The following is a 13,318-nucleotide window of genomic DNA, read 5'->3' as shown; positions in this document are numbered from 1 at the left end:
CTTTATCTTTCTTAGCCCCGGAACTGGAGCTATTACTGGTGTCCTTCTTAGCATCTTTAGAAGATGCATTACCTTTCCCTGGCTGTGCGGTGGATTGCTGCTGTGCTGGGGTTTGGTACTGGACTGAGATGACTGCTTGGGCTTGCCTCTGTTCATCTTCATTTCTTCATTCTGAGTGAGAGTCAAAGGCCGGTCATATGTACTGGGGGTTCAAAGTTACGAACTGTGAACCGAACGTTAGGATCTAATCCACGAATGAATTGCTCCATCTTGGCCTGCGCAGATAGCCCTAACTGCTGTGCTAAAGTAATAACCTTGCCGGAAAAGTGAAGCACTAGGGATTTGTTTTGTCTGAGTCCATAGAACTCGTCTGCCAAACCGGTCATGTATTGGGGCGGGCGGAATCTGGTCTTCAAGTCATGGACAAAGGTATCCCGGCTAAAAGCTGTGACACCTGTGGTTTGGTCTGTATAAAGATTAGACCAATGCTACCACCAAGTGACTGCCTCACTAGTGAGATGGGGAGCCGCTACGTGGACTCTATCCCGAGGATCTGTGATCCTAGCTAATGGAAAATGAGCAGTAAATTGATGAATGAATTGATTCACTGTTAAATGATCACACTGACCATCATACTTACTGAAATTAGGTTGACTGCGAATGACGGTAGTTGATGTTGTGGACTGTTGGTTGGTGGCACTGAAGAGAGGTGCTGGTATCTAAGATGAATGGCCTTCTTTTCCCTTTGGTGCTTGAGTAACATACGTTCTCGATCGAGCTCTCGTTGGTGCTCCCGAGCGGCGAGTTCAGCCTGACGCCGGTCTTCGTCGATCCTCCGCTGGGCTTCCTCATAGTCCCGTCTTTCTGCTTTTTCTTGTTGCTTTCTTGCTTCTGCTTCTGCTTTTTCTTCTCTCCTTCGGGCCTCGTCTTCTCTTCTTTGTTGTTCCATCTGAAAGAAGAGGGAGATGTAGTCGGGGGCTGTTGGAGGCGGAGGAGGACGTGCTGCTACTACCTCTAAGAGTTGGAGACGCTCCATGAGCAGCTGGTTCTGAGCTCTAAGAAGAGCTATGGTGTCTGCGGTAGTCAGATGAGCAAGGTCTCCTTCGGGGGAGTCGTCTTCCGGCTAATGAGTACTCTCTTCTGTAGACATGATGCTGAAGTCTGTGGACGTGCCGGAACGCAATCTGACCATCCAAGGATGCCCTCACGCTAGGATACGGTGTGTGTGGACAAGCTGAATCTGATACCAATGTAACATGCAGCGGAAGCATTCGTATTGTGGAGGATCCTGTTACACACATGCTCACACCGTCTTCTGTATCGTGAGCTTCGCGAGTTTAGCAATCCACTTTAATATTTCAAACTTTAGAGAGATATGAGAGAGAGAGAGAGAATTGTACACCGTATGGGGTCCCGAATTGCCCACTGAAGGGCCCCCTATCCCGTTATTGAGATAGTATTTGCTTTATTATCTTTAAAGAGATTGACGGTGTGATTGAGGATAAGCCAAACGCAAGACCTCTGAAGACCAAGTGTTGGGCTGAATTGTACAGTGCTGTAGAAGCACCAAAGATGTCAAATCTTGAGCCTATGCACTCTTTCCAATGGAATGAGGGAGGGATGCAAAGCTAGGGCTGAGAGAGGGGCTGTTTGGGACTGTTCTAGACTGGGTATGAATGCTGTAAATGAATATGAATGCTGCGTTTTACCTTCACCAAGTGGCTGGAGCAAAACGATGAATCGATGAATGCTGAAAACTGTACGGATGCAGAAAACGCAAGGTGGACTGAAGGCTGAATTTTGAATTGATGCGTTTTGCTGATGCTAGATGGCTGAATGCTCATGTGTGGAGGCGCCTACTGTTGTAGGAGGAAAACGCTGAGAGGAGGCGGCTGAAAACTGCAATCGCTATGCTCCTTGTGCTGAAGATGCTAAGCGCCTGAATGCTCCTTGGCTGAATATGATTGAATGAATGAATGATTATGCAAGGACTCTATTTATATGGACTCATGGAGCTAGTCGGCTGGCTACTGAGTTGGCTACTCATGTCCAATAATAAATGCATAAATGTGTATAAAATGCTGAAAATGATGGGAAAAATACCAAAAAAATCTTGATAAATATTGGATGATATTTGGGGTTCCTGCAATGGTCTGAATGCTATGCATGAATGATGTGCAATATGCAGGATGCTTTCTGACGCAAACCCTAAGGTTTCTATACTGACTGCATGAATGCGTCTCTTTAAGTGGGTTAAGGGACTTAGACTGACTGACTGACTTGCTGTGGCTGAGAATGACCTACGTAGCTCGTGCCTGACTTATCCTGGACTGAGGATTACAATGGGGTCACGACGTACGATAAATATCATTCTAAATGGTACTAATATTGTTGCAATGTTGCACTGATGATGATGAGCCAGTTTGTCACCATGCACTACAGTGCAAAGTGCATGTGACACTTGGACATAAAGCTTGGACATGGAACATAGAGCTTAGACATGGAGCTTGGATTTTAGACTTGGACTTGGATCTGGATCTGGATCTGGATCTAGATGTGGATTTGGATTTGGACTTGGACTTGGACTTGGACTTGGACTTGGATCTAGACTTGGATTTGGATCTGGATTTGGACTTGGATTTGGACTTGGACTTGGATTTGGGTTGGATCTAGGGTTTTGGATCTGGTACTAGCCTGGTGAGAGATTCTTGTGGGTCATCCTCGTGGTGTACTCGGCATCAGTGATCTCCGGCCTTGACACCGACTTTGACTTGGGATTTTACATCGGCATATTTGTTTGCTTTTGTATTCATTGTTGTATTGATCGTGGCCAGCGTGCCCATGGATTGTTCTTGAATAAATTCCTGAAAGGGGATGGGGCCTGCTCCTTGCTCAATGTGGTGTACTGTGCAAGATCCCCATTCCCTTTTCTCCCCTCTCTCTCTTTATATCTTTTTGTCTTGGACACGTGGTTGAGTCTGCCATGGCACGCCCCGTTGGGCTTACATATGTTCTCTCTATTAGAGGAGGCATTGAGCTTCTAGGGTGTGAATATAGTGAGGGGGGGAGGTACGCTATGGAGGTGAGTGGAGTACAGTGAGGGGATACAATATCATGTGGGACGGGGGGTACACTATGGAGGTGCCTCCATCTCATTATATGTGCCGCATCGGACGCTGGCGGATCTCCTCAATATCCTCTGTGGTCAGCCACCCTGACTGGGTGTCCTACATGTCTCACAAGAATAATCCGAATCCGCCGCTGCAACCTCCTTCTATGCTGGGATGCCCTCCTCCGTAGTCGTGGGCATCTGGACCACCCAAGCTCAATCGCACGATCAATCAGTGTACCGCTGGTGTGGGCGGTATCCATGTCCTGCTGCTGCTGTGGTCCATCTGGCGCAGTGATGGCTGGACTAAAGAAGTCTGTAATGTGCCTCTGAGTCTGGCTCTCTGTGCGCCTAAGCAGGCTATCTCTATATCTCCGCAGCTCAAGCAAGAACAATCCCAAACACCTCTGGTCCTGGTACCCCATGACTCTGGAAAGAAAGAAAGAAAGAAAGAAAGAAAGAAAGATATATTAAGCGTCTACTAAAGACCCAATGGGCCTATGAGACCAAAGTGATATAGGGTTTCTGTTTACTTTGCAATTCCAGTTTCAGTTTCTACTGCCAGTAGTATCATCTTTATTTTTTCATTTTCTAGTTTTTTATCCAGACATTGTATCAGATCCACCATGATGTAACTTTTTGGTCTTATAGGTCATTATGGCCTTTTGAAGACGCTAATATAACATTTCATTTTATTTCATTTCATTACATTTCTCTCTCTCTCTCTCTCTCTCTCTCTCCATGATGGAGATCTTTCATCTCCCGTAACTTCTACAATTGCAGTTTTGGATCCTTTATATACCTATATGTATGCATGTGTGTGTGCATGCATCATACATGTATATATGTATGTGTGTATATACGTACATAGATTGAGAGCGAAAGTTGTATTAATGTCTTCAAAAGACCCAAGAGGTCTATGTGTGACAAAAAGTATTACAAAGAATCCATGAGGATACTTAGTCATGGAAAAAAACTAGTAGAGGAAAAGAATAGCTACCTATACACAATGGTATGTGAGTACAAATTGAGCTCTTGAGCATACAAGAGAACCTTAAACCAACGAGAGTGAATAGGGGGGGACATTGTTACAACCCCACGGATCTCCTAAATGCAAAACACGAGTGATTAGTACAAACCCCCTAAGTGGGGTGCAGGCTAGCTCACCACCCAACTGTGTTCACAAACCTCCCCCGAGCCACAAGCTAAGGCTCCAATCCCACGAACCATGCCAATTAGTATTGGTATACCACCAACACTTGCTTGTTGGCCTTTGGCATGACCGTCCGTGATCGGTCGAATCCAATCATGTTCTTGACGGTAATCTTGGTCCAGCTATAAATATTTGTCTGGTCATAAATAGCTAGTATACTTGGTATTATTAACCATGAGCCTTAGCCGTCTTTATCAGTGTGCTTCCTCTAATCCCATGGCTCCCCTAACCTAGCTGGATTAGACCACTAATCCTAAAGATTAGTACTAGGTACGTAACATACTTCTCCTCCTTAGACGTTCCACTCTTGGAAACAAAATCTGTCTAAGAAAGAATACCGGGAAGTCTATGTTGTAAACTAGCAACTAACTCCCAAGTTGAAGATATTCCCAATCTTGGAAATAAACAAAGGAAACTCAAACTACATCTGACAACTGACTCCATAATCTGGTTCCCATTCTACTCTTTCCACTCATAGCTCTGCCATAGGAACTGGCTAAAATTGTAGTCATTGTTCCCTTAACTATCTCAGTGGAACAAAAAATAGACCAACCCAAACCAGAGTTGTGAGGAACACAACAATCCCTCAATCCAACACTGGAGGAATTAGATAATCTGACATCATAAAGACAATTGTCGTAGCTAATCAAATTACCTATCCTATTAAGATTGGATAATTCCTCGTACCTAGGAGATAAAAATACCTATCCTCTTTGAGAACCACAAAACTATCAGATATCTGAACACTCTCGTAAAAAATGACCTCTGAAAGTGCTCCTATGAAGATGCAAGTGAAATCTCCCAAATCACCACTCTCTACTGGAATTGGGTCGAACTAATACAGACCCACTAGTCAATACTTCGCTACACAGCTCTAGATAACAGCCATAATAAAAATTGATAATTTGGATAAATGCCAGGTCAGAGGCATGGCCCCTAATCTATACATCTGCCATGTCAAAGGTGTGGCTAATGAACTAGAAGGACAATATCCCCTAGCTTGGAGTACTTGGTGATGTCATCATACAAAGGTAGGTATGGTGATTTCCCATCAAACTCTACTAATTGCGATATGTTTGAATACGACGGGAAATAGCAAAATGTGATATGAACTATAATCTGCCTCATGGTAGGCCCAACTTCATCCACATTTTAACAGGATTCCTCATCTCTCATGAGTCGTGACCTCAATGAGAATCCTACGAAGATGTGGTTGGAGTAGAGTTGTGACTTGACTTGATCCCCATACTCCTTCATAAGCTCTAGTCTCCCCCTTGTATACTGATTCCCTCTCGTATTTGGAGACCCATGGCAACCCTTAAAGGGCTTTCATGCATCTTTGTGTAGAACATAATGCCCTCCTTGTGAAAGTATTTGCAAAGCTGCTAGGGTTGGATCACAATGTACCAATACAATTCCAAGTGGTTAGCTTTAATTTTGATCTGGTCTCATAGATCCTGCTCTGCACCCCTATTTGGGGCATGGCTCTGTGATAATCACATGACCACATCAAAATTAAAGCTAACCAATATTGGGTCCCAAATACCCTTTGAATGAATGGTGTATTTGCTATATTGCTGAATGTGTAGAGGACCGACTGTCTGGATGTAAACAGCTTTTAGATGATGACTTGGAGACCTTCTTGCTGGGTTTCTGGAAACGCTGCTGGCTGCCTTGTATCATGGCCTCTACCATGCGATTGGCTATGCACAAGCCTCACCAACTTGTAGAAATCTCAGATGAATGACCCAAGGGCTAGATCGATCTATATATAGGTGTATGGGGCTGATCCAAGCTAGCTGACCTACCGTAGGCCTGGCTGACCAGCAAAAAGAGGACAAAATAATCATTAATGATGGGCTCTCATGTGTGGCCCCTCAAATCTGGGTGCCTAGGGCTGGCTGCTCCTGTGGGCCCCCAAAGGTTCCTAGGGCTGGTTGCTCCTGTGGCCCCCCAATGGGTCCTAGACAAGCCTTCAAGGCTGCCCAAGGTGCCACACCTTGTCCTCAAGGCATAGCTGGTCCGCAATCCCCTTAATGATGGGCTCTCATGTGTGGCCCCACAAATCTGGGTGCCTAGGGCTGGCTGCTCCTGTGGGCCCCCAATGGGTCCTAGGGCGTGTTGCTCCTGTGGGCCCCCAGACAAGCCTCCAAGGCTGCCCAAGGTGCCACACCTTGTCCTCAAGGTATAGCTTGTCCGCAATCCCCTTATTGGTGTTGCTAGCTATCATATAAATATGGGTTAACACACCATACTCTTGGCTACTGACTCCTAGACCTATATTGGTGCCTGTACACCCGGCCGCAAGCATAATAAGTGCCCGGAACACCTCTACATCATTCCAGAGGGTTATCAAGAGGTTTGGGACATGCACCGACATCATGTGCGGGACATGCACAACTGACCATGACCATGTACGGGACTTGTACACTTGACCATGATGCTCTACAGTGGATCCTTGGCTGATTCGTCAACTTCAATCTAAAGTCATTTCATTTTGTTTTCTATGTTGAACTACCAGTGTGTGTTGAGGCAAAGGAGTAATCAAATGAGTTTGATGTATTTGTTTATGATGACTTCTGGAACACCATAGGAATATCATGTTTCCAATTTTGTAATGACGTTTGTTTGCACCATATTGATTCAGAGAGAGCCCTCCACATAAAATGGATGTGAAGCCACGTGTAGGTGTTACGAGTGGTGGAGCATCGAAGACTTCAGTTGAGATTAGTATTCCGAGTGATCTGATTGGCAAGCTTATTGGGAAAAATGGTGTTAACATCAAGCAAATAAGGCAGCAATGTGGTGCCTTGGTAAAGGTATGCAAAATACTATTCTAGTTTTTTCTTTTGGATGGAAGGCATTGCCCTGCCTAGAAAGTTGATATTGTGAAAAGCTGACCTATCATTGGCACACACCATATGTATTTCTAGAGCTTGCGGATAAGTAAATTTTATTTTCTTTGTTCTGAAATATTCATTCCATCAAAGGCAAAGGGCAGCCCTTTTATGCAGTGATCTCGTTACAGTGGTCTCAAAGTCAACACAAACTTGCTGGCTGTCCTTGGCAACAAAAAAATAATTCAGGCACATTGAAAGCAGCTCAAAAAATAACAAGAAGCATCCACCCTCTTCAATAATGGAACCTTTGATTATCTGTTTAGACTGCCCGGTGAAGATAAAGAGTTTGACTATTATCTTCCCATAAAAATTGGAAGTTAGTCCACGAGGGATCAAGGTAAAAAAGCTGAGAGTGACAAGTTCCAGAACAGAGGTGTGCACTGGCAGTCTTCCGGGCATGCTGGTTAAGCCTTTTCCTTAAGGGAGATATTGTTAAAAATAACTGGGAAGGGCACTCTCAAGAGGAGACATTATACTGATATGGAAGCACACGTTTCTCAACTAGCTATACTAATGGTTGTAGGTGTCCCAAAGGAGGCTGTACTGCAGCAAGTATGTGGTGCAGTCTGTACAGCAGTTGTATGGCTGTGCGCAAACAAAACGGAAGCCTTCTCTCCCTTGGGAGTCACAATATGCAACGTCAAAGGGCCTTAGTAACCCTAGTGATTCTGAACTCTAAAATGTGGTGTAAAAAGCACCTATGAGTTAATAATAATTTAAGATGGGCTTTCCTAAGTTAATTTTTTCTACCCAATTAAACCAGGTCTTGTCATGTGCACCGGCTGCACTAAAGTTATCTATACATGTTACAACCCCAGAGATCTAAACTCAAAACATGAGTGATTAGTTCAAACCCCCCTAAGAGGGGTGTAGGCTAGCTCACCTCCCAATTGTAGGTTCTATGCTTCGAACTATCCCGGAGCCAGGGGCTATAAGGTTTGACCCACACAAATCCATGCTAGTCCTTCGGGCCTCGGCATGCCGACCTATGCTCTGCCACATGTGAAGCCGGAGTCTTGGTCAACTCTGACCAAGAGAGGTTATGACAACAACAACAGCTTCACTTATATAGTGCCCACTGTTGCTATAAATAACTAAAATGTTATAAATAGCCAGTACACATGGATTTATTAATAATAACCTCAGCCGCCCGTATTAGCCTCCTTTCTCCTAATCCCAAGGCTCCCCTAACCCTGCGATACACAAGTGCATATTTACTTTTTAATTAGAGATGAGCATTGAGCATTTTGCGAGTCCTAAGCTCCACTGGTCTGCCCCTTTGTCTACCTGCCCACATGTGTGTACACAACAAGACTTCTAATACCGTATATTGGTGTCCCAAGCAAAGCCCGATACACCTCTACATCTTTGTAGAGGGTGACTCATTGTACAGAGTGGCACTGTGTGTGTGGGACGTGCACACCTGACCATGACCATGTACGGGACTTGTACACATGACCTTGGATGCTTAGAGTGGGTCTGTGTGGCTGACTCGTCCTGGGCTCCCCTAACCCTGCGATACACAAGTGCAGATTTACCTTTTAATAAAAGATGAGCATTTAGCATTTTGCGAGTCCTAAGCTCCACTGGACTGCCCCTTTGTCTACCTGCCCACATGTACCCTGCTTTCTCCTAATCCTAGGGCTCCCCTAACCTTGCGATACACAAGTGCATATTTACCTTGTAATTAGAGATGAATAACAAAACTAACTCCAAATAACTCAATGCTGAAATTAGTTACAACACATGTGCATAAGATAGCAATACATATTGGAAGTAAAGTTGAGAGACATATGATGGAGCCATAGTGAGTGTTGAAAATGCCCCCCCCCCCCCCCCCCCCCCCCCCAAGATGGGAATTTATTTCTACTCAATCCAAGTACTTTAGGATTGAGTTCAGTTACAATCAACCTGAGAGTGAAGAAGAAGTAATCTTCACTCCCACACAGACCATGCAAAAGTTTATGCTAATGAACATACAAAAACAAGCAAGTATGCAAATGCATTTTCTTACAATACATAGATAGTGAGAAGCCCGAATGGGAGAGAGAGTAATCAACCTTCTTGTTGATGTAGAGCTGTACAATGCTTGCAACTTTGTACTTGATCCAAAGATGAAGAGAAAAGAGAGTTTATAAAGCTGAAATTGGAGTAATAAGAGAGCTGAAACCTTATTTACAGACTTGCTGCAATAATGGACAATATAGGAAAAGGTGGAAGATGGAGTAGTTACATCATGTGGAAGTGTTGATGGAGAGGTAGGGGTGTACCCAAGTGGTGTGGGCTGCTTTAGGGTGAGTAGGGACTGATTTATAGCAAGGGAGTTGTGTGTAGAATGAGAGGAAAAGGGTTGTATTTATAGGAAAATAGAACTTCAAGGCTTAAGAGGGAAAGTAAATTTGAAAAAGACAAGTGTTAGCCACATGTTAGAAGGTGGGACAAGTGGAGGGATTCTTGGAAACTCAAGTGACAAGTGTTGGGACACTTGTCCATTCTTCTAGAACACTTGGAGCTCAGGTGACAAGTGTTGGGACACTTGTCCATTCTTCTAGAACTTTCTGTGGTGAGGTGTTAACTGCCAAAAAAATAAAAAAAGAAACCTCCAAATTTAGCAAGCCCAGTTAGGATGCAAAAATTACTAAATACAGTAAGTGATTACTACATTTTAGGAAATCTATATTTTTTAGGGTTAGCCTTCTTAGGGCAAATTGAGATCTCTATTTTTAAGGCCTCGATCCTAGATTTTAGGGACCTCCCAATATGGGAGTCAAATGAAAGCTCTTTCCGTCCACATTCACAAAATAGTAATGGTTTTTCAATTTGATGCATCCAACTCATGTAAAATGAAAATAAAGCAATCACTCTAACATAGACTTTAATTGGTCATGCCATCTTATCGATTGTAACTTTCTGTTCTGGCGGATATAGTCCACACTCCCAGGCATCAATCCTTTCTATGTGCGAGCTTGATCCTAGTATGCTTGAGTTCCGGCCATAGGCGCCCAATGAGGTCATATAGGTGGAAGTAGTGTGTACTATCCATGTTCTAGCCCATTGCCTGGACCCACCATGACCTATGGCCACTCACCAGTACCCAGCTCCTATGCACGAATCTATCCAAATGAATGGATTTTCTTACTTTTCTAAATTCAAAGGAAAACATGAAAAACATAGAAGAAAGTATAATTATTACAAAGGATACAAAGAATCCTTTCTTTCATTTTGTGTTGAGTCATGACAGCCCTCGGGCTTTCATTTAGCTGTCCTTAGCCGAAAAGATTCTTCGAATGATTGAAGAATCCTTGGATAAGATTGCATGAACTTTTCATCTACCCATTTTGCATTCGTTGAGGGTAGATCTTTGAATTTCAGCAAAAACATCCGAGTCACAAGGCCGCTTCTGGTGGTTTGGTGCTTGTGAAATAATATTTGTTTTGGTTCTAGCACCTGTTCAGTTTCTTCCACCAAAGGTGGATCTTTAATGATGGGTTCTTTTGGTTCTGGTCCAACATAAGGCTTGAGCGAACTTACATGAAAAGCATTATGTATCTTCCAATGAGGTGGAAGATCAAGCCTGTAAGAAACTTCATTGATCTTATCAATAACTTTGAATGGCCCATAATATCTATTGGACAACTTTGGAAAAGATGAAGTTTGGCTTGTTCCTTGCTTCAAATGGCTTTGGAAAAGATGAAGTTTGGCTTGTTCCTTGCTTCAAATGGCTTTTATCAAATTTTAGCAAAATATATGTGAGATCCCTGTTCCCCACCGATCAACGGATTCGGGGTACTAGCAGCGGAAGTAGCACATCATGCGTGGGTAGGGGTCTCACACTCGGGGCCTCGCCCACGGATATCCGGACAAGAGACTAATCCATCGGTTTGTCCAAAACCGAAACTGGAAAAACTTCCTTTACTCGGAAAGCATGGGCGATTCCACCAGGATAACTCTTTACTCTAACGTAGTCAAGATCATTACGGATCAACTGATCTGACTGTACCTTTAACGGTACTTGGTCAAATCAAGGTAGAAACTTGCACTTGGATCATTGGGATCAACGCTTTTTTCCCCATCAAGAGGCACAGCCGTTGATTCCTATCCATAGAACAATTTCTATCCGGGATTTACTTTATCTATCGTAAAAACAAAGTTGAGTCTCGATTTATGGATCCATCAGTCCAGCCTAACCCCATCCGATCCCATGGGTTAGCCAACCGCCCAACCACTGTAGTGATGGGATCCAATTTGGAATTTGGTTAGGTTTTGTCCCGGGTACCAAGGAAAAGAGTTCCAAGGCCCCCTAGCCGGAATTTCATGCAAACATAAAACTAGCCACACCACTTACACACCCAATATGAAAATTGCCTTTTTCTTAGCATCAGCTAACTTTAAAACAATCCTTTAATGAAACCATAGTACCACTGATCACAATCTCCCAATTTATCCAGTTGATTCATAATTTCCCATCATTCCTTCATCAGAGTATCTATGGCATCATTGGCAACTAGAACGCTCACCACCTGTCCACACAGAGGCCGTTTCCATAGTTCCTAGCCCATAATACTCGGCAATATAATCACTTATCAAGATGGACTCTCGTTGAAGATCAACAAGATCAACCAACAGATCCATATAAAAGAGCCATGGACTCATCCGTTGAGGACCAGCAAGGTCAGTCAACCAGATCCATGCCCGGTTTCACAAAACAACTCTTACTCCTTGTTCCAATATCTTCCTCGACGCACGCGTGGGTATCCTAGGCGACCCAGAGCCCGAGCACGGTATGGTCAGCACCCTCTAGGATCCTTCGCAGGTGACCTAGCGCTTCACTCATAGGCCGCTTCCTTGGTCCCTCATCCACCGTACCGGAAGCTCACCATTTTAATCGAACCGAGGCTGGTCAAGACCTCGGTCGACCTTGCTACGCGAGACGTCCTCCATTGACTCTCCGTCAGCAGTTGCAACTTTATCAGTTAGGTCTCCACGACCTTAATCACAAGACGGTCAAAATGCTTCCCCAGCATTCTTGACATAAAACAGCCATTTACAAACAGCATTTACAAACAGCATTTACAAACAGTTTACAAATACAGTTTCTATATTAACTCTCATTTTTCCACATTATCCCTCATTAATCCACATTACTTATTCCACATTCCATGTATATGTGTACTCATCCAATCACCTCCTTTTCCATCTCTTCACTTCAGATTCCTTCACATCACATATCATATATTCACATCCATATCCACATCCATACATCCACATCCACATCCACATCCACATCCATACATCCACATCTACATGCTTATCTCCATTTTCACATCCTCATTTATACATCCACATCCCATATCCACATTCATACATACACATCCATATATCCACATCTACATCCACATACATACATACATCCACATCCACATTCCACATTCACATCTATACATCCACATCTACATTCACATTCACATACATCCACATCCACATTCCCATACATCCACATCTATACATCCACATTCCACATTCACATCTACATTCACATACATGCATCCACATCTACATGCTTACCTCCATTTTCACATCCTCATTTATACATCCACATTCCATATCCACATTCATACATACACATCCATACATCCACATCTACATCCACATACATACATACATCCACATCCACATTCACATTCACATCTATACATCCACATCTACATTCACATTCACATACATCCACATCCACATTCCCATACATCCACATTCCACATTCACATCTACATTCACATTCACATACATCCACATCTACATTCACATTCACATACATCCACATCCACATTTCCATTCACATCTATACATCCACATCCATTCACATCTATACATCCACATCTACATCCACATTTACATCTATGCATATACATCTTCATGCATATATCCATTTTCATGTTCATACATCCACACTCCCATCTCCATATCCACACATCCACATACATACATCCATTTTCACATTCCCATTTATATAACCCCATATACTTTCACATCTAATCTTTTACATCACATCCATTCTCGCCCTATCACAACCCATATACATCTTATCCTATCACATAC

At 43.4% G+C, this 13,318-nt stretch overlaps 1 protein-coding gene across 2 annotated transcripts in view; it reads left to right on the top strand.

Moving 5' to 3' along the window:
- LOC147623951 (KH domain-containing protein At4g18375-like) overlaps nt 1–13,318 on the top strand; it is a 53,562-nt gene that overhangs the window by 24,875 nt on the left and 15,369 nt on the right. For both annotated transcript variants that reach the window (XM_086820598.1, XM_086820599.1), the window contains one exon: nt 6,970–7,141. In XM_086820598.1, coding sequence (XP_086676724.1) covers nt 6,970–7,141 — 172 coding nt within the window. The remainder of the gene's footprint in view (nt 1–6,969; nt 7,142–13,318) is intronic.

This window comes from Cibotium barometz, chromosome 26 (assembly GCF_041138505.1).
Source record: "Cibotium barometz isolate CiBa-2024 chromosome 26, ASM4113850v1, whole genome shotgun sequence".
Lineage (NCBI taxonomy): Eukaryota > Viridiplantae > Streptophyta > Polypodiopsida > Cyatheales > Cibotiaceae > Cibotium > Cibotium barometz.
This window is presented reverse-complemented; position numbering and strand designations above follow the sequence as displayed.